The sequence below is a fragment of the Photinus pyralis genome, unplaced genomic scaffold (assembly GCF_008802855.1).
Source record: "Photinus pyralis isolate 1611_PpyrPB1 unplaced genomic scaffold, Ppyr1.3 Ppyr1.4_LG1, whole genome shotgun sequence".
Lineage (NCBI taxonomy): Eukaryota > Metazoa > Arthropoda > Insecta > Coleoptera > Lampyridae > Photinus > Photinus pyralis.
This window is the reverse complement of record NW_022170249.1, coordinates 20,097,962-20,119,584: the sequence shown is the minus strand read 5'-3', so window position 1 is coordinate 20,119,584 and position 21,623 is coordinate 20,097,962. Positions and strand designations below refer to the sequence as shown.

At 36.5% G+C, this 21,623-nt stretch overlaps 1 protein-coding gene and 2 long non-coding RNA genes across 5 annotated transcripts in view; 1 reads left to right on the top strand and 2 right to left on the bottom strand.

Annotated features, from left to right (window-relative positions):
- Positions 1-241: 241 nt before the first annotated feature.
- Positions 242-21,623, bottom strand: part of LOC116181729 — a 38,883-nt gene continuing 17,501 nt past the window's right edge. The window contains exon 5 of the mRNA XM_031502185.1: positions 242-572. Within this exon, the coding sequence (XP_031358045.1) occupies positions 483-572 (90 nt within the window). The 3' untranslated portion in view covers positions 242-482. The remainder of the gene's footprint in view (positions 573-21,623) is intronic.
- LOC116159488 lies at positions 12,964-13,376 on the bottom strand. The gene is made up of 2 exons (XR_004142995.1): positions 13,274-13,376; positions 12,964-13,170 (listed from the first exon to the last, which is right to left on the bottom strand). It is a non-coding gene; the product is annotated as an uncharacterized LOC116159488 (long non-coding RNA).
- LOC116159487 lies at positions 13,105-15,573 on the top strand. Of its 3 annotated transcripts, none has more exons than XR_004142994.1 (4): positions 13,105-13,246; positions 13,295-13,428; positions 13,479-13,552; positions 15,559-15,573. It is a non-coding gene; the product is annotated as an uncharacterized LOC116159487 (long non-coding RNA). The 3 variants fall into 3 exon arrangements; XR_004142993.1 differs by lacking the exon at positions 15,559-15,573 and adding an exon at positions 13,622-13,707; XR_004142992.1 differs by lacking the exon at positions 15,559-15,573 and having other exon boundaries at positions 13,479-13,590.

Here is a 21,623-nt window from a genome sequence, read left to right as displayed (position 1 = left end):
GCCGAAAACGAGTTCTTCGTTACACAATATTGTATACATTTAAAAATCCTGTCAGTAGAGATTTTAGATACTATGCCACTCCGGTCCTTTAGTAGCGGGAAAAACAAATAAGATTTTTTTTTATGAAGTAAAAACATTGAAGACCATAAATAAGTGCTATACAACATTTTTAAATATTTATTAAAATAACAAGTACATTCTTCAAGTTCATAGAAAATAAACAATTTATTTTTTGATAGCTTAAACAAATGCAAGCTCAGATGGAATAACGTCATGTGAATAAACAATCAATATACAATAAGGTTTCTTTTATGCATTGGGATAAAAACTAACTTTTTAAAACAGTTTTACTCTCAACGAAATACATCATTTACTTTACACATTTCAAGTTTCAATCGTTCACATGAATAATACTGAAATATTTGTATACAGTTCACGTTTATAATATTTTTTAAAAAACATTCTCTCATGATAACGATTTGCTATTGAATGGAGCATGACGAGGCGTGATTCACCATGTATTCGTTTCCTGTTTGAAAATCAATTTCCTCTTCGAAATCGAAGTAATGACACTGAAAAGTAAAATATTAGATTAGATGGTACAATGCAGATTTTTACATACATCTTACTAATATAAACGCGACTATACGCAATACGCACAAATAATAGTTTTTAATCCAATTTGATAACTAGAAACTCATTCTGTACTACGCCATTATCCAATTCACGCTCCTCAAACAGAAATGATTAAACTGTAATGTTATTACAAATGTCAACTGAAACTGATCTCAACTTTCATCAGGTAAATCTTATTGCTTACAGTTACTAACAACTACGATATAAATAATCAGTAGTAGACAGCGAAACTAACAGGTTTGCGCCTATCTGACCTTATTCTTCACATTTGTAACAGCAGTCCGTCGCCGGATTTGCGCAGATTTTAAATTTGTTCATGCAAGATATAAAGGGTAGCCTCATTATTTGGTAGGATTTTCTAAATTTTTTCGATTTGTTTATGTGGGCGAGTCCCGGAATATGGCCCTGATTGGTGAAATGTGTCTGAAAGATTAGGGCACCGGTAAGTCGTGAGATATGGCGTGGATTGTTCAAATTATAGGGGAATTTTGCAGGCGTTGTTGCTGGGAAGCGTGAGATTTGTTAAGTCAGCGGAATTTCCGGTCGGGGCGCAGTCGATTTATGCCTGTCAAGGAATGTCATTGGCTAGAAAAAATGATTTTGTTGGTGGAGAAGATTGTACGTCACAGAATGGGTGCGAATTAAAAAATAAAGGTAGTGGGAATTTGGTTGTTGGTGGAAAACCATGGTAATACGCCTTAAGTCAGGATAGTGTTTGCGTCGAGCGGTAAAAGAAGTTAAGTCGGTCACCCACAGATAACTTAGGGTGTTGCTTTTTTCATTTTGTATTGGAAAAATTCGTGTGGAGCCGTGAACGAACTTTTGTCAGCCACCAGGAATTTATCGCTAAGTTATTTGAATTCGAGTCGAACCAGCGAAATTAAGTCGACCGATCCGATCGATTGAATTTATGCATCTTTGAAAAAAGTATGCCATTTTAGGACACTCTCCCCTTACACAAAACAAAAATGTCTCAATTGCATTCTAGTCACTATATCCTTCTGGTGCCCGCCTCAGTTACCTATTTTCAGAAATTCGACATATTTCAGTATTAAGTTGCGAAAATTTGCATTGACAGGCGATCAAATTTTATACACGATATAGGCATGCAAATAAGTCTTACTTATTCAACGTTTTTCGATGAGGTAATGGTGGGGCTCGACTGAAGTGGAAGCTCTCACCACTAAAAGTGTACAAGTGATAGTCAACTAAACCTACTCTATAAGAAGCAAAAAAATATAGTATTCGTGAATGGTTATAGGACAAGTAGTCGGGAGTTATTGATTTAATTTAATTATTTATTCCTAGACAAACGTAAATTCAATCGAAGTATGAAAATAATTGGACTCAATGAAGTTAGCAAAATAAAATATTTCCCAAATAAATTTGGAATGCTCCGAATTTATTCCTAACAGACTGACGAGCTTTATCTAAATGCACACTCTGACATGACATTACAATTTTGAAACTAATTATCGCGACAATTTTAAGCCGAAAGTTTCCGTTTCCGTAACTTTCTCTAGTGGGAACAAGTTTAAAGAAAGACCGTGCGATCATTAAAGCGTGGCGCATAAAAATAAATATTTTCCTCCCCAATTAGGTATACCTTAAAGACGATAAACTTAAATACAGCCCAGTTCGGTTTATCACCAATAAGAAATATAAGCCAATACCGCTGTAAAAAAGCACAACAAAGTTGTCTGGGAGGGTTGAAATAAGTTATACTCTAACTTTGATTGAGCTATCTTTCCGCGACGTCAATCCCTATCAGGTTATAAAACTTATATATCTCGTAAAAAGTTCAGCGCCGTAAAAAGTTTATTACGAAGTTATAGTTATAATTACAAGCCGAATTTTAATTATAATAACGGATTATAATAGTATATTAAGATACAAGTGTATAATCAAGTCTTTAAAGCACGCGCAACGAGTTTAAGGGCACGACGCAAAGCGGAGTGCCTTTAACGTTGCAAGTGCTTTAAAGACCAATTATACACGTGTATCTTATAGTAATTTTTATTATACCTGCAGTATAATTTAAAAATAGGAAATTCAATGAAATCATATTGACGTTATACTCGAATACATGTCTAATTAAGTGGGCTGGGTGTTCGTAATTTCACGATTGCCATGTAAATGTCACTTGACGTTTGCTTATAAAAATCGTCGTTTTTGTGAATTAAACGATTTCCGTTGAAAAAGATAATACACCGTCCATTAAATCGCTTGTAAAATCTAAACAAACGTTGGTAGGTGTAAAATCTCAATCCAGTAAAGCCTATTATCAAGCATATGAAAAGTTGTTTCCATGGATGAATAGGAAGTTACTTACGAATAAAGTCTTAAATGCATCGATAATGCTGGCATATATGAAGGAAATGTCAAAGGTATTTAATCTTCTATCTTTTGGTGCATTCATTCAAAACTTCACTTATTGCTGGGACTAAAAAGTGGAACAGATTTGGAAGCATACCCTAAATTACGCGCGTTTGTAAAAGCTTCAACCAAAGGATAGGTACAAGCCAAAGAAATGTTCTGCATTTACAGAAAGCGACTTAGGAAGATTTTTTATTTCGCCCAGATGACAGTTTCAAAAGTCATACTTGAAGTATCGTTACTTAGCAACTTTAAAGCACGTGTGTTTTAAAGGCCTTTTTTCTATTTCGCGTTGTTTATAGCTCCATTACCGCACGCAATCGCGTATCGTTCTAGCCATTAACGCACCGCATAGATTTTGTTTTCAACTGTTGGTAACATTGCAAATGCTAATAAGTCGATGGTATTTATTCAATGTGTACATAACATAACCAAACTTTTCTAACTAAAATTGCACAACGAAAGCTTTAATCATAATAAAGTAAATACAACAAACTTAGATTTCGTCCTTATCTGCGTAAGTAAATGTACAATTATTGTACACTTTGACGGTAACAGCTCCATCATGTGTATTGACTTTGATACCAGGTAAATTGTGGGTTATGATGTTGTGTTCGGCACTATTTATATTTCCTTCAACTATAGCACTGGGAACGGCACTTTCTACATGTGTTGATGTACATCCTTGTGCAAGAATCCCATGTAATGATGAGGATGATTTACTTGCTTGGGCAAGAGTTCCTGCAACTTCCACTTTTCGTTGAACCTACGTTTCAATATATCCTTCGGCAACCGCGGAGGACTTCCACCCGCCATGTCGTTTAATGGTGACCAAGTCACTACCGCTGTTAGCTAAATGTGAGACACTTGAACGCCGGAAACAGTGCCCAGTGTATTGTGCCGGATTGGCTAATTGTAGAAACTCTGCAATCTTTCGTGGCGTCTTGCCCATTGTATTGATTCCGATCGAAGTAGTAATGCAGCGACCACTACGGTATGTTACAAAGAATCGTTGATGGCAAGTATTAACTGGGCGTATGCTGCTATATTTTTTTATAATATCAATCCACAATTTCTCGGTGATGACAAACTGTCTCATTACATTTGTTTTTGTTTTAGGCACCGACAACAATATCATTTTTATATTGGATGTCGCCCAGTGCCATATTAGTCAGCTCCTCGCGTCTGCATGCCCCACTGTAGCCCATTATTAAAATAACCTACAACGAGAATACAAACAAGATACTCCTGTAGCTAGTACCTACCTACCCACTAGAACAAAAAATTCTACTTACTTTTGTATCTAAATAATGCTTGTCGTCAGCCTCCTGAATAAATCGATTAATTTGCTCTAAATCTAAAATTTTTGATTTTTTTGGCTCATAGCCTTGCGAAAATCTTTTTAGCAGTGCTTGTAACTTGACGTATCTTGATATATCTACATTTTTATGCACATTTAGGTAGGATCGTAGCATCGAGTACATTGACCATAATGACGATGGCTTTTTCAAATGAGTTTGTAATTCAAAATATGCTAATAAAACATTCTCCGAAATGTGTTGGGCTTTATTTTCTTTACACCACTGGTCAAATTTAAGGTATTCCTTTTCATATTTTAGTTTCGATTTCTGCGGAAGCAAATTATCTACGGTACTGTTTGCTATTTCCCGCAATTCAGGTGGCGTGCAAGTTATGATTTCGTGCTGCTCTTCCATTTCTATTTCACAAAAATTGCAGTACCAAATGGCAATTCGCTATATCTGCGCAAAAATTGAAACTTCAAAATTTTCAATTTGAAAAAGCGAACCAGTGCTACCAACTTAACATTTACAACTAATGTGAAGTAGTACAGAATTTTGAACTATTTTTAGTTTTTTACAATAGAAATCACGCGAAATAGAAAAAGTAGTATAAATAACTCGTTTCATAAGCCGTTTTATCGCACTTGTCCTTTGGAAAACTCGCCGCTACGCGGCTCGTTTTCCAAACTGGACACGTGCGATAAAACAGCTACTTATGAAACTTGTTCTTTAATATACTATTTTCGCACGCATTTGAGTGTTTAAAACGGAGATTGTGATTCAGGTATAATAAAAACGAACTTATATTGATATTGGTGCCATAAATTTCGTTTTTATTGCGAAACATATTAATTGAGATAGAAGACTTCCTAATTGTTTGAAAATATATTTTTTCCCTAACCCATTCGTGGACGTGTCCTAATTTCTCCTGACAGTTTGAGAACAAACTCCTGTTCGACTTAATTACACGCTTCTCACTATGAGTGGACTAATTTAGGAAGACAATTTACTGGTAGATAAAACTTTTACAATAACTAAAGAGGGAATATAATATCTATTATGGTTATGGCGATCATCTGATATCAGCAATAAATTATGTGTATTGTTACGTAATCAGCTCATTATATTGTCCAGCTTCCGATTTCTATGTCTTCCCGTACGAGTTCGTAACATCTAAATACACTAATTAATGACTGAAATAACCTCTGCACGTGGGGCACGCTAATAGTTTTGGTTAATCAGAAAATAAGTACCGGAATAATACAACAACTATATCGATTTTGGCCCATACGACGATTATTTCGGAACAAACCTCTTTTTGGCAGGTAGACACAACATATACCACTCGGAAAGAAGAAAAGGGAGAGAAGAGGGAGGGGAGGGTGAGAGGAGAGGGAGAGCATTGGCAGCGTATAAAAAAACTCGTTGCCATTGGCAGCGTATAACGAAGTTTTTTTATACATGTACATCAAGTGTTAAATTTCGTTGATCATATTCAAACAGCGAAGTATTGTTTCGGAGGTAGGGGTACAGAAGCGGAAAAAAGGCAGAGAATGTTCACTTCTCTGCCTCGTTCCGCTTATCTGCTGGTTTTGAAATGCAGATTCGTAGGGTACTGCGATAATGGTTACCGCCTATGGGAAATAAAAGAAAGATCATTCGATCTAGAGAAGTAATCTTTGATGAGGACAGTGAAGACACAGAGAATAAGCTAAAAAATAGAAGTTTCCAAAATTCTAAGAGGTAAGGAAGAAGAGAACGATTTGCTCGAATCAGACTACGAAATCGATGAGAATGAACAAGGAGAAAATCATGACGACACAAAGATGAAACCACTGAATAGAACTGATGAGGAATCCACAGAAATAGAAACAAACGATGACCGAAACCAAAGGAAAACGAAGCGTAACACGAGGCTGCTCACTTCGTTAAAAGACTACCTCACAGCAGATATTTGTCATCTGGCTCTCCAGACATCAATAGAGGTTGTCCCGATGACTAGAAAACATCAAACCTGGATGCGAGTGAAGAAATCTGAAAATGAGAAAATCATAGATAACAAATGGGTTTTCAAACTAAAGACTCAAGAGAAAGGAAACCGATATAAAGAAAGATTGGTAGCAAAGGGATACCAAACTACTCCGAAACACTCTAAGAACGACTCTAAGAACACTTATTGCTTTAGCAAATAAACAAAATTTAGAGATCGTACACATGGATGTGAAAACAGCATTTCTACATGGAACACTTAAGGAAGAGATTTATATGCATTTACCAGAAGAGCTAAAAGAAGAGAAATATGTTTGCAAATTAAAAAAGTCCATCTACGGTCTAAAACAGTCGCCATAGTGCTGGAACGAAGAATTTAACTCCTTATGACAATTTTGGGATTTTTATCATCGAAATATGACACTTGCTTATACGAGTATATTAAGAAAGTAACAAAAATTATTCATTTAATTTATTTTCTGTTTGTTGATGATCTTTTGATATTATCCAAAAGTTCACAAGAAATACAAGTATTAAAAGAGAAGCTAATGGAAAGATTTGATATGACGAGCTTGGGGAATGTACAATTTTTCTTAGGATTAAATATAGAAAGGGATAGAGAATCGGGAAGAATAAAGATTCATCAAAAACATTACATCGAACAAGTTCTATACAAATTCGGAATGCAGAATTGCAAAGGAGTTAAAGATGTGCAACAGACACACATTGGATACATTTAAAAAGCGTTTTACGTTATCTGCGCTATACAGTAGATCTAGGGCTGTTGTACAACAATAATTCAGATACTTTAACAGCATGTGGGTATCTTGATTCTGATTGGGGGGAAGATGTTGAAGATCGGAAGTCAGTTACTGGTTTTTGTTTAATGGTGTTCAGAAATGTAGTATCTTGAAGAACACGAAAGCAGACAAGTGTTTCACTTTCTTCCACAGAATCGGAATACAAAGCGTTATGTACATGTATTTGTGAAGCGTTAACATTAAAAGGTGTTTTGTATGACGTCGATATAAAACTAGAAAATGTACCTATGTATATTCGAGGACAATCAATCTTGTATACATTTAGCATACAATCGCGAAAATAATAAACTGATACAACGAAATTCATTCTTCATTCATTTCTTTTTCATTGAGATAATGTTCCCAACGATATCAGTGCAAGAATAACGATTTTGACATGTTTTGATCAAAACCCACGTGGTCTCCAAAAATAGATCAAATTCATGTTTTGGGCATTGAGATAATGCTCTTGATCTTTTTCCCAACGATCTTGGTGCATAAATAACGATTTTGACATGTTTTGATCAAAATCCACGTGGTCGCCAAAAATGCATCAAATTCATGTCTTGAGCATTGAGATAATGCCCCTAGTCTTTTTCCCAACGATCTTGATGCATAAATAACGATTTTGACATATTTTGAACAAAATCCATGTGATCCCAGAAAAATAATTTAACATCTTTGAATCACACACATGAGATTATCAAATGTGCACGTGATGTATCAGCATCAGCATCAAGATAATGCGTTGGAAAACTTATAACTCCAAATTCATGTGTAAAAAATAATTTTGAGTACATTTTGCTCTAAAACTTTTGACCTATACCACAGAGAAGAGTTCTATTGGATTGCTACACATCTAAGAGTCATAGGTAATAATCTAGCGAAAGTCCGAACTCGATACGTGACCTAGGGAATGAAATATGTTGATTTCTACCCTATATTGGGCGCGCAGTTTTTCCTGTTCCCGATTCACTCAAAGTCCTATAACTTTTGTTGAACCAGCGTCCGGCCTTAATGTCCAAAGTACCCGTACACCAAATTTCAACACAATCGGCTACTTTTAAAGAGTTAGAGCGCACACGGACGGACGACAATACAAAACTATAAAGGATCTGAGGATCCTTAATAAACGTACAAAGCATATCGACATAAAATATTGCTTTGTTAGAGAAAAAGTAGAAGAGGGATCTATTTTGATAAAATATGTTTCTATTAAAGATCAAATAGCTGACGTTTTTACAAAAGCTTTGAATACCACAATATACACTAACTTTGTTCAGTTATTAGGAATTAGTTGTTAAAATTATCTTATTATAAAATGTAAGTTTGTTATACTCTTGTCGAGAAAGGGTGTTGACGTAGTAGGTAGAGGCGACACAGCCAGTATAAGTAGGAGTAGTCAAGGCTAAGATTAAGGGCCGGTTGTACAAAGGCAGTTTAAACCTCGCTTGGAATTAACCAGTGGATTATGGCCTAAGGTTGGTTGAAATTTGATAAAACGTAAAATTTCAACCAATCATATGTCTTAATCCATTGCGTTAATCTAAATGAGGTTTAAACTGCCTTTGTGCAACCGGCCCTAAGAAATGAGAAGAGCACGTGACCGGGCATTAGGCCGCCAGACAATAGGATGTCGTCATTGGACCGCAAGACATTAGGACGCAGACATTTGGACGCGGACATTAGGACGCAGACACTGGGACGCGGACATTAGCACACAAATCATAGGCTAGGACTAGACGTTAGAGCGCATACATAGATGAAATAAGTAAAATAACCGTTTATTGTCCTACCTGCGACCTAATATCTGCGTTGTAAGGTGATCATCATCCTACATGATGCTTCTAATGTCCACGTCCCATTGTCCGCGTCCCAATGTCTGCGTCCTAATGTCTTGCGCCGTTTTTATGTAATGTTCAGCTTCAGTTATCATTATACAATACTTGTTTAATAATAAATACTTATCATATAATATACTCTTAATTATACACTATAATTTATTTATTTTTTGATTTTAAATACTTATGATGGCTGTTTGCACCGACAAATTTTAGCGAAGCTTAGCTTGAGCGTAGCTTATAATCTATGGCAACAATTAGTTATTGCGACAATGGTTGCCATGGATTTTAAGCAACGCTTGAACTCGGTGCATACGACCATTAGCTCCTTACAGCCTAAAAACTTTTTATCATTAATTTGTATGCAATGAGTAAATTAATGCCGTTTATTCATGACTGTATTTGCTTAAATATACTCAAAATAAATGTGTTTTATCGCGGTTATCGAACAAAAATGACTCTCCCGGCAATCACAATGATGAAGAGTAAACCATCTTGAAACGGGGAAAATTTTGCTAATCCCGAAGCTTTATCAAACTTTAACTTGGTTCACCATAATGAAGGAATTTATGGGCGAACTTTTCCAACAAAAGTTGATATAAATGGGTGCAAACATTTTTAATTTCAAACTTTATTTAGCAAAAAGAGAAGAGATGCACGCGAATTCTTTCATCCGTAAACCTTACAAAATTAGTTCGTGCATAAAGAGGATGCTTGTTTACATTCATTTATTAATCATACCAAAATCCTTACGAGCGCGTACCCTAATCGTAATTGGGAAATTTTAAGGTTGGAGACTTTGGGGAGGAAAAGCTTGAACTCCATAATTTATTGCACAAACATTGTACTAAAACGTCCGAATAATTGAAATGGGCAAATTAACGTCAACGAGTAATAGAGTCGACTGAGTAGCAGTAAATTAAATTTCCTCTTACGTCAGGGTCCTAGTCGGATTTTCTTATTAAGGAACGCGTATAATCTGTTTCGCAACAAAAACAGTTGCTCATCTAGATTTCTCTCTCTTTTGAGAAATTATGTTGCCGTTGTTTATATTATGTTGTACGTTATATAAATGCCGTAAACGAGATTGATCTCTATATTGCTTCCTGAAGAGAAACGTGGATGACATCAATGAAACATTAACATAAATTATACTGCAGTGTTCGGTTCTCGATATCACTTTGTATTATACGTAGTATGCCATATTGGCTGCCTAACACCACCTATTTTAAAGCAAGTTCAGAATTTCCCTGCGCCCCGACCCCGTCTCTGCTCACGGCTCACGCTTAGTCATTCGTCGTTTTGGTGCTTTCACTGCCGGTTGTTTTCCGTTACTTACGTTAATTTATTTTTTCGCTGTTCTGAAAAGTGTTTAAGGTAAACCTTTGTTATATAAGCCCGTTTATATTGCAGGTCTTATTTACTTTTTAGAATGGGAAAATCAAAAAAGAAAAGAGATCGAAGTGACTCTCCGGAAGTAAGACTTCATAAAAAAGATCTATTAAAACGCCTGGAGTTTCTGGAAAGAGCGAATAGGTGTTCCCGTTCTCGTAGCACCAGAAGATCGTCTTTTCCCTCTTCGCGATCGCGGGGGGATGCTCGATCACGATCACGGTCGTGTTCTGCGAGTAGTCGTGAAGGTCGTTATCTGCGGGATACAAATTCACGCCCTCGCTACCCTAAATGTGCTTCGCCTCCTTTGGCGAGTGAGAGGAGCAGGTCTAGATCACCGTCTTCGACGGTTTCATCTTAGGCATGGGAATTTGTTTCGATATATCGATAGGTATCGATAGTTATCGATATATCGATACTTATCGATAAGTATCGATATAGCGATAAGTATCGATATATCGATACAAATCGGTAAGTATCGATATATCGATACCTATCGATATGTCGATAACTATTGGTACGATAAAATTATGTTATTGTTGAGATTTCAACGAGCGCTACTATTTTTACTAATAAAATCCATTTCCGGGTTTACTCTCGTGTAAATTTACTATTTTTAGTTGCTCGACGTTTCGGAAACTTAACTTTGCTCCCTTTCTCAAGAGAAGCGCTACGTCACATCCATGCCAAATAAACGCAGTAATAAAATCTTTAGAAAATAGATCTTTTCGTCTTACTGACGATTGCTCAAAAAAAGAAGCACTTCAAAAAGTTGAACAAAATGTTGCATCAAAATGGCTACTCTTTAGATAAAATAAAGACAATCAAAGGGTGTAATCATGGCCTATGTATCGGTATCTGATTGATGGTTACAGAGAACCAGTCACAGAAAAAGCTAAGAACACTTCAAATTTAGATATTGTGAGCAAGGCTCCGTAAAGTTAGCACCAACATGTAAGGCACAAACAATTTAATGATAATACGTCGATTGTGCTTCGTTTGTGCTTGTTTGTGCGATACATTTTAAAGTCAACACCCGCACCAATATTATGTAATTTCAATTTTTATTATGCGGGTGTCAACTTTTACGTGGCACCCAAAAGGTTAACGAATTAAAATTGTAATATGCTTATTCGTTTGTGCTTCGTTTGTGCTTGTTTGTGCCTTACATTGTAACATCAAAACTCTTACCGTTACTGAGTAATAGAATTTTCAATTATGCGGGTGCCAACTTGTACACAGCACCCAAAAGGTCAATGAACTAAAATTGTCACCCGCTTATTTGTTTGTGCTTCGTTTGTGCTTGTTTGTGCGTTACATTGTAACATCAAAAGTTTCACCGTTACTGAGCAATAGGTACAACTTTCAATTATGTGGGTGCCAATTTACACGTAGCACCTAACAGGTTAACGCATTTATTTACAAATTCTTTTGGGAATGATATGTATGTGTAGGTATTCAATATTTATTAATTGTTAATGTATACATAAAAAGATTACATAAGCTGTACATAAACATTTGTGTGTTAACACTGTGTCAGTAAAAAATAAACGTTTTAAATTAGGATGCTTAGAGACAGTATGTTGACGTAAATGTGCTTATTAATTGTTAATGTATACACAAAGAGAAAAGTTAAACATCAATGTGCATATGCAGTTATAATGATGTTGTACAATATACACAATGGTATCACAATAAAGTCAGATTGATGTAGTTATGGGTCTTACATGCTTTATAATTATAATATTAACAGCATGTAAGACCCATAACTACATCAATCTGACTTTATTGTGATACCATTGTGTATATTGTACAACATCATTATAACTGCATATGCACATTGATGTTTAACTTTTCTCTTTGTGTATACATTAACAATTAATAAGCACATTTACGTCAACATACTGTCTCTAAGCATCCTAATTTAAAACGTTTATTTTTTACTGACACAGTGTTAACACACAAATGTTTATGTACAGCTTATGTAATCTTTTTATGTATACATTAACAATTAATAAATATTGAATACCTACACATACATATCATTCCCAAAAGCATTTGTAAATAAATGCGTTAACCTGTTAGGTGCTACGTGTAAATTGGCACCCACATAATTGAAAGTTGTACCTATTGCTCAGTAACGGTGAAACTTTTGATGTTACAATGTAACGCACAAACAAGCACAAACGAAGCACAAACAAATAAGCGGGTGACAATTTTAGTTCATTGACCTTTTGGGTGCTGTGTACAAGTTGGCACCCGCATAATTGAAAATTCTATTACTCAGTAACGGTAAGAGTTTTGATGTTACAATGTAAGGCACAAACAAGCACAAACGAAGCACAAACGAATAAGCATATTACAATTTTAATTCGTTAACCTTTTGGGTGCCACGTAAAAGTTGGCACCCGCATAATAAAAATTGAAATTACATAATATTGGTGCGGGTGTTGACTTTAAAATGTATCGCACAAACAAGCACAAACGAAGCACAATCGACGTATTATCATTAAATTGTTTGTGCCTTACATGTTGGTGCTAACTTTACGGACCATGTGAGCAACCCTGGGTACGTTCCGGCTTTTGCCCACAGCCTCGGGTAGCGTCGGGAAATAATTGGCGAGCAAAGAAAAGTAAAAGTGTATTGTCTAAATAGAAAATAAAAATATATATATACAAAATAAAATAATATAAAAGATTTCCGGAGCAGTCCTCGTATTTACTTGGGGAGTACTGCCATCTGCCGGTAGTTATCTGGCCCCAGCGTGTCAGCTGGTTTGCTGTCAATGCCGTTTTCGTGTCGGACTGTAGGTTAATTTCCACGTGCAGTGCTGTCTATAATGTAACAAATTAATTGATGCGGGATTGAGGGCTGCGCCACCCGAACGGGGTAACCAACAGAACCTGCGGGGTGAGTGTTCGAACTGTAACAACTAACCTTTCACGTGACGGCTTTCAGCCCCTTATGGTTAACGTAGGCGGGAGCACTGTGCCCCAGGTTAGGCAGGACGGGGCGACGGGAAGATACTACGGAGGTGTACTTCGTTTAAAACCAGGAGTCACGCTCCGATTTTGTTTTGAAGACACGGACAGGTAGGAACATACGGAGAGTAGCTGGTAATCTTGAGGAATACTTGTTGTAGTAACCCCTTCGCTAGGGAGTACACCTAGGAACTGGAATTACTCGGGGAATTGGGAACTGGTCAGAGTAATAGAGGTAACGACTTGCACGTTTTTAATAAAGGGTTGAAAGATTGTTGTTTTAATGACACTATAAACACTCTAGGGTTAACGGCAACACACTCAACACAAGGAACGACAGGGGGTGCAGGTTAACAACGGTTTTACAGGAAATGGAACGACGGTTAAAGGTGCAGTAATCAATGACAGGTAAATAAGGCTGGTTAATAGCAAAAGGCACTGGTAAAGGTAGAAGCAAAAGTTACAAACACTGGACTGACACAGGTATATATAGCTTGGAGATCTGGTGGGGAAGACGATTAGGAGGGGCGAAATTAAGTGGAAATATCTGGGGGAAATCTCATTTACTGGTTTGGGCAGATTATTTCCTCACCCTTAATTTCGTTTCCTCACAATATACAGTTTCAATTGATTGACATTTACGAAATCTAACAAAAAACTCTTGATAAAGGTAGCAAAGAAACGTCGAGTAACTATTAATAGTCACTTTACACGAGAATAAACTGGAAAATGGATTTTATTAATAAAACTCGATAAGATAACTATCCCTGTCGATAACTATCGATACGTCGAATATTTCTCTCAAATGAGGCGTGCAATTACCGCTTAATTACAGCGGTAATTGCATTGTAGAAAGTTAAAGAGCCCTGCGATAATTGCACAGTTAATATGGTAACTCCATTAAAGTTGCAAGAACTGCATTCGGTTATTTTCATATTTTGTTAAAAGAGCCCTCTTCTCTTGTCGGGCTCTTTCGCCAAAATATAAAAGTAAACTCATGCAGTTTTTAGACACGCTTTCAAAAAAATTATCGGTAATATTATATCGCCATAACGAGAACTATCGATATACCGATACTTATCGATATAGCGACAGTTATCGATCTTTCGATAGTGATCGGTGTATCGATAACCATCGATATTTCCATAATTATCGGCATATCGATAAGCAAAATATATCGATAGGTAAGTACCCGATACTTATATCGATAGGTGAAAACAGTTATCGCCCATCCCTAGCGATAACTATCGACATATCGATATATCGATAACTATCGATAGTATTCATATATCGATAACTATCGATATATCGATAACTATCGACATATCGATAACTATCGATATATCGATAACTATCGACATATCGATAACTATCGATATATCGATAACAATCGATATTTCGATAATTATCGGCATATCGATAAGTAAAATATATCGATAGCTAAGTACCCGATACTTATCGATAGGTGAAAACAGTTATCGCCCAATCCCTATTTCATCTATTACGCGTAAAGACCGCGAGGGTCGATCACTGCGGGGATCGAACTCGCAAAACAGCTTGAACAATGGTCGCGTTTATCGCCCGGAGTCGCTGACGACAGATTCTCGGCGCGTTGAAGGCCATTCACAGCATGACTCCGAGTGCGAGTCATCTGATATCCACGTGCGTGATCAACAGTTATTAAACGCCGATTCTTCTCCAGATATTTCCGTCCACAACGAATTGGAATTGTCGGATGACGTCTTACTTTTTTATTAGGCGACGATCCAAATACGAAAAAACCAAACCTTTTCGAGTTACACTCACAAGTAGCTGGAAGATGGTCTCATATTATTTATAACGGGCTAGAAAAAGACGAAAAATCCCAACTTTTACAAAAATACAATCATCCTTCAAACTGCAAGGCTCTGATCCCACCGTTGGTGAATCCGGAAATTAAGGCGATTATGACTATCCCTCACAATTCTAGAGACGCAACGCACTTTCACTACCAAGAACAATTGTGTAGCGGTTTATCGGCTATAGGCATCGCCCTTAACAAAATCTTTGACGACGATAAAAATTTACAGAACTCAACGAAAGAAATTTTACTTAAATCGTTAGCCGACGCGGGAAACATTTTTTCCAGCCTTTTTAATAACATTTCCCAAGTTAGAAGGAGCTTGGTATCGCCTTTAATGAGCAAATCTATCTCAGAAATAGCGAACAGCAGTCCACCAGACGATTTTCTTTTTGCTGCAGATTTGACTGAAAAAATCAAATTGGCGAAACAGCTCGAAAAGGCAGGAAAGGATCTAATATACTTTGTTTCAAGGGTGCTGAACCTTTCGTCACACTATCTGACGTCATAGCAAAATTAAGGCAGGTCGTAAATTAGTAGTTGGTTTACATATTGTCACATTGACGTTTCAACTTATTTATTAAGGTGTCACTATCGTTCATCATGATTAGACCGCCCAAGTTGACAATCACTTATAAGGCATCTGGTCCTGATAGGTTTTTTCCTGTTCTTAAGTTTTATAATGGGTAAATGGTCATGTATTTTATGTAGAGGAAGTCCGTTGGTATGAATTAAACCTTTTCCACCGTTTGTAATCACCTCACGTAACCGATTCTTTGCACCGACAATCGAAATGGATACTGCCAGAGCATCCGAAACTCTTTGAGATGAAGTGTATGATGGTTACAGAAAACGCATAGGACCATTTGTAACTTAAAGTTTGTTTAGGCAGTTCGTAAATTAATATTTTGTTTACATAATGTTGATGTAAAATTAAGTAGGTATGCTACCAATGTGAAGAATACGCGTTAAGTTGCGCGAATTTTAATGACCCTTAACTAGCCATTTGCAGAAGTAGAATAGGCCATGGTTTATCGGTAAGCCTTTTGCATTTATACATCTTACAAATTTGAGATAAAGCGTAGTCATTATACCACTGGCTCATTGAAATAACAACGCAACGCTGTTCTTTTGCCACACAGTCGAGATATTCGCATAAGGATCTTGAATATCTTCTGATCCGATTTATTAAAAAAAAAAAACGCAATTGTGAGAGAAAACAGGTAGTGATAATATTTATTCCTGAAAAAACTCTCAAATGTTCATATTCAAATCGTATGTACAAAAGAAAAAACGACACTACACCACAAATCCATCTTCTGATCCTGCATGGAGTAGTAGGTATATACCGGACCCCTTCACTCACTTCTTTTTCTAACTGTTTTGAGAGTACCATCTTGCCAGCTTCTTCTAAAAGACCCTTTACTGTACATCCAGGTTTCGTCTAAAACCACAGGTCGTAATGGAAAGAGTGAAGTTTCGTTGTGTTTAAAGTCTCTCAAAAATTGTAGTCTTCTTTGAACTGCATAGGGCTGTTCCATTAAAAATAATCTATTGGAAACGGTGCATCTCCGCCACGTGAATTTCAGTTTCTTCAAACTGCGGGACAAAGAGGTACCAGATATTTCGACGCCATCAAGTCGTTGAAGATTACTGTGTAAGGAACGGAGTGTAACATTCTCACCTATAAAATCAATTCAATACCTAAGTGTTCTAGCGAACCTCTTTATTCTGTGTATCGGTTCGTCATATTTACCTAATGGTAACGGGAATGACCTAAATTCATGATATGAGCGAATCGAACCATTATGTAAAATTTTTTAAATACTTGTCTATTAACGGCGTTGCTGCACTGTCGACTTGCCTAAGCGTTTTTAACTTTGATGATATTTACTTCACTTTTAACACAAACTACCTAATCAAAAGGCATTTAACACTGGAAATCTGTCTATAACGAAAATCATTTGACGGATTCATATTATGACAGATCAATTGGTTTATTTGTCACGACTTACGTTAATGACGTAATTTTTTTGTCTCAATCGATTTAAATGTAATGAAGAGAGAATCACATTTATGACGTCAGGTTCAGCACCAGTGAAACAAAGTATACCAATTACTTTTCAACCCCCACCGCAGTCCTTGAGGAAAGGAAAAGGAGGGGGAGCGGCACCATCCAGACCTTACCAGGCTAGACCAGGTTATTATTCGGGTGGAAATTCAAACAGGAGACGCCTGACTTATCCTCCGAGGGAGATCAAGTCACGAAAGGCGCTGCCGTCGAGAAACGACAGGAAATTTTCGAATTACAGGAACAAGTAGGGGTAAGTAACACAGACGCTGGCAGACTAAAATTCTTTCTTAAGAATTGGCAAGAATCCTATTGTCTTATGTTGGATTAAAGGATATAAAATACCTTTTTACAAAAATCCAATACAATATAAGGTCCCAACAGAAATATCATTGTCGGTTTCGGATCAAATTCACATGGCACAAGCGATTAAAGACCTTATTGCATTGGGTGCAATAGAAAGGTGCGTTGCTTGTCCGGAACAATTCATCTCTAACGTGTTTTTAAGGAATAAACCAAATGGTAAAAAGCGGTTTATTTTAAACTTAAAACAGCTAAATTCTTATATGATGTCTCCTCACTTCAAAATGGAGGACTACAGGATCGCATCCTTTATGATACAAAAATCGTACTTTATGGCACATATTGATTTAAAGGATACGTATTTCTTAATCCCTGTGGATAAAAAATCGAGAATATTTCTTCGTTTTTATCACAATTCAGACCTATGGCAATTGTTGTTGTTGTTTACCGTTTGGCTTATCTTCAGCACCTTTTTGTTATACAAAATTAATGAAACCTATAGTCTCACATTTGATATCTCGAGGCATTCTGTCTATAAATTATCTAGACCAGGGGTCCCAACCTTTTAGCAACTGCGTACCACATGAAAATGTTTAAAGATTTTGGCGTACCACCATCTTACATTTTTATTACGGCTGACACGCATACAGAGGTTCTTACACGTAATCGCTTGCTTTACCCACGCAACGCGTACCACTTATAACGTTCTCGCGTACCAGGCATCGACACTTCAACGTTTCAAGCGCATTCTACACGACACTCTGCCTCTTCGGCAGCACTAAGGCAAGGCTTATCGCTGGAAACAATCTGCAGAACAGTAGGATGGTCCGAAAGTTCCCAAACTTTTGGCAAATTTTACAATCGTCCGTTGATCGACGATACTGCGTTTGCCAAATCTATTATTAATCTTACACCTTTATAACAAGGGTATATATGATGTATTCAAATTCACTTATATAAATAAATGTACGTTTATTTTTATATGGTGGTTATTCACACAGTAGTAAAGAAAATTCCGTTGCGAATCTATTTCGCTAAACAACTACATATAATACAAAGTGATATCTTCGAACCGAACACTGCAAGTATAATTCATCGATCAAAACGAACTTACCTGTAGTGAAGTTAAATCGGAATTATACTATGTGTTTGGTTCGAAGATATCACTTACCCACCCCCCAACGCCCCTCTTCGCAACGGGTTCTTACAATAATTTAAAAAATTACTAAGCGTGAGCAGAGGCGGGGTCGGGGCGCAGGGAAATTCTGAACTTGCTTTAAAATAGGTGGTGTTAGGCAGCCAATATGGCATACTACGTATAATACAAAGTGATATCTTCGAACCGAACACATAGTATAATTCCGATCGAACTTCACTACAGGTAAGTTCGTTTTGATCGATGAATAAGTTGCGAATATTGCACAACTTATAAAATAGGGAAACCCCAGAGTGTCAAAACACGAAATATGTTCACGTATCATTTCTTTGAAATTTTGACCATAAATGCCCCCATTAGAGACAAAAATCAAATATGGAATATATTTGTAGCACGATTTTGAAAAAAGTAGCGCTTATATATTCACTTTAGTTATTCGGTCGGTGGACTGCAAAGGATTTTTAGTATAAACTATCGACGGAATCATCGTACAATGCTCGGGTTTGAAGTATTATTGGCTTTATTACAATTCTTTGCATGCAGATGATATTTCAGCGCTAATAAAACCTCGATTTGTCGCACAAAAACGCGTTTAAGTAGCTTAATAACTGCAGATGCAACGCTTATTTAAAGAGATATTCCTTCGAAATTCCCACCAAAGATGTTTCTAGTAAACACAAACATATCGCATATAATAAACATCTAATGTTCGCATGCGTAATGTGATCTTTCTTCTAAAGATATTTTTTTGGTATTTTAAATACAGATGCTTCTATAGTAAAAGCAAAACATTTCGCAAATAATAAAAATTAGATCTGCACATGCCCAGACCGCGCGATGTCAACTTTCTTATTTATGAAGATACCGTAAAGTAAGTATACTTTGCGCCTTCAGAGGGAATACAAGTTTTTGTTTAATATAGGTAGTCTCGCTCCTGTACTTTTCATTCTCGACAAATCAGTTTCGATACGCAGAGGACACTACTGCCTATACTTATGCTTATACTTAGTTGATATATGACAACGCGGTGCTTCGAAACTACGGTTGAAATTTTGAGGTTAGAAAGGAGAAAATTTTATATCGGAAAAATTACCAAGTTTACCAGAAGTCTGAGGGAGCAGAACGGTGGGCAATTTTTTTTTAATTTTTAGTGAATTCAGAAGTAAAACTGAACCTAACATAGATTGTAAATATTTTACAGTGCCAGTAGTTATTTTTTGTACATTTTTTAAAATAAAAGATGGGGATAGGCACTGAAGTGATCAGGGATTAATAAATTAACACAACGTTAGATCTAAAAAATCTAAATGTGACGTTTTGTAGATTTTGCGCTCGAAACTTATTAGACGCGCTTTATTATGGTAATATTCGTAGCGAACTGAGGAGCTTACTTAATCGAAATAACGAATTCGAGCTCGTTCTGATTTCAGATACCCAATATGAGTAAAGTGCGTTCCAATGAAAGAAGAAACGTTTAAACGGACGATGTTTGTTTAGCGCAATTTATAGGTCATAAATTATAGAAATAATTGGACGACGCCGACGTGACTAAAAACACATTCTAGTAAGCGTGCCTGATTGCTTTATGTGATTTTAGGGACTGGATAATCTTGGAACTTGTAATGAAAGCGTTCGGGTAGGTAGTCAAACATACTCGTTGACAGAGGAAAGATGTAAAAAAATGCAACTTAACGAGCAACTTTCTGAGTAAAAAAGAAGTAGAATGTGAAATGTAACCGCCCGCATTTTGTTAATTATATTCAGTTCGAATCCATCATTAATACAGGCCATTTGTGCTCAAACGGGCATCTAGCGGGAAAGTTTTGGGGTAGTTTTGATTTCTTTGATTCTACATGTTTTTTGGGGTGCTGAATCCGAATCTGAGGTTTGCCAACAAAATTTCATGATGCAACATTGAAAAAAATACAAACGAAGTTGAAAAAGATATTTTTTTGGCAGTTTTGTGCTTACAACTTGAAAATTATCAACTTTTCGAAAATAACCTTCCTATTCAAAATGAAAGTACTTAAAATTTCATACAGACCCCAATATTTGGTTTTTGTCTCGATGAACCGTTCGGGCTCGAGCGCCAGTTGAAAATTGGCGTATTTCGGCAGGACGGCTGTATCAGCAAATACTCATCATTTATTATTATTTTATTATTATTCTGTGCAAATATAAATCCGTACTTTTCATTGTCTACCGGTTTCCTCAAAAGATTTTATAACTGTTCCGTCTGGTATAAAACTCTCCCACTCCTTCACAGATGAGCCAAGGCCCATTACGTCCCCGTGTACCTACGTTTGCAGTCTCGAGGCCCTCCTCCCATACACATACATACACAAGCGCACAAAGTTACACAGATGGACGGACGGACAGTCCAAAATCATGAACTCGCTTTTTGTCGCTGGTTAACATGTAAACAGAAAAGAAATAAATCGGGTTCAGTTGTTAGCAGACAAATTTAAGCTGGGGTAACCTGCGTTACCCCACTCCGAGGAGTACGTGATTCTTCAGAACACCGGAGCAAGAGGGATAATGCCGTTGAATAGGAAATCAATATACCCCTTTTTCCATTTGAATTTTTGGAATTAATAATGACCACAACGCCACTTTCCCAAATTCAACAATAATTATCCAAACATGCTACCGTAGGGTTTTGTGATTTCTTTATCTGGTTCGGAAGAGAGTGGGAATAATTTTAGATAGCACAGTATAAGTATTATATATTATTAATAATATAATAATATGATATACTGTTGTTCGTTAGAAATTAACTTTTCATACAATTCTATCTACTTTCATTTTGAATAGGAAGGTTATTTCGAAAAGTTGATAGTTTTCCAGTTGTAAGCACAAAACTACCAAAAAATATCTTTTTCAATTTCTTTTGTATTTTTTACAAAGTTGCGTCATGAAATTTTGTTAGCAAACCT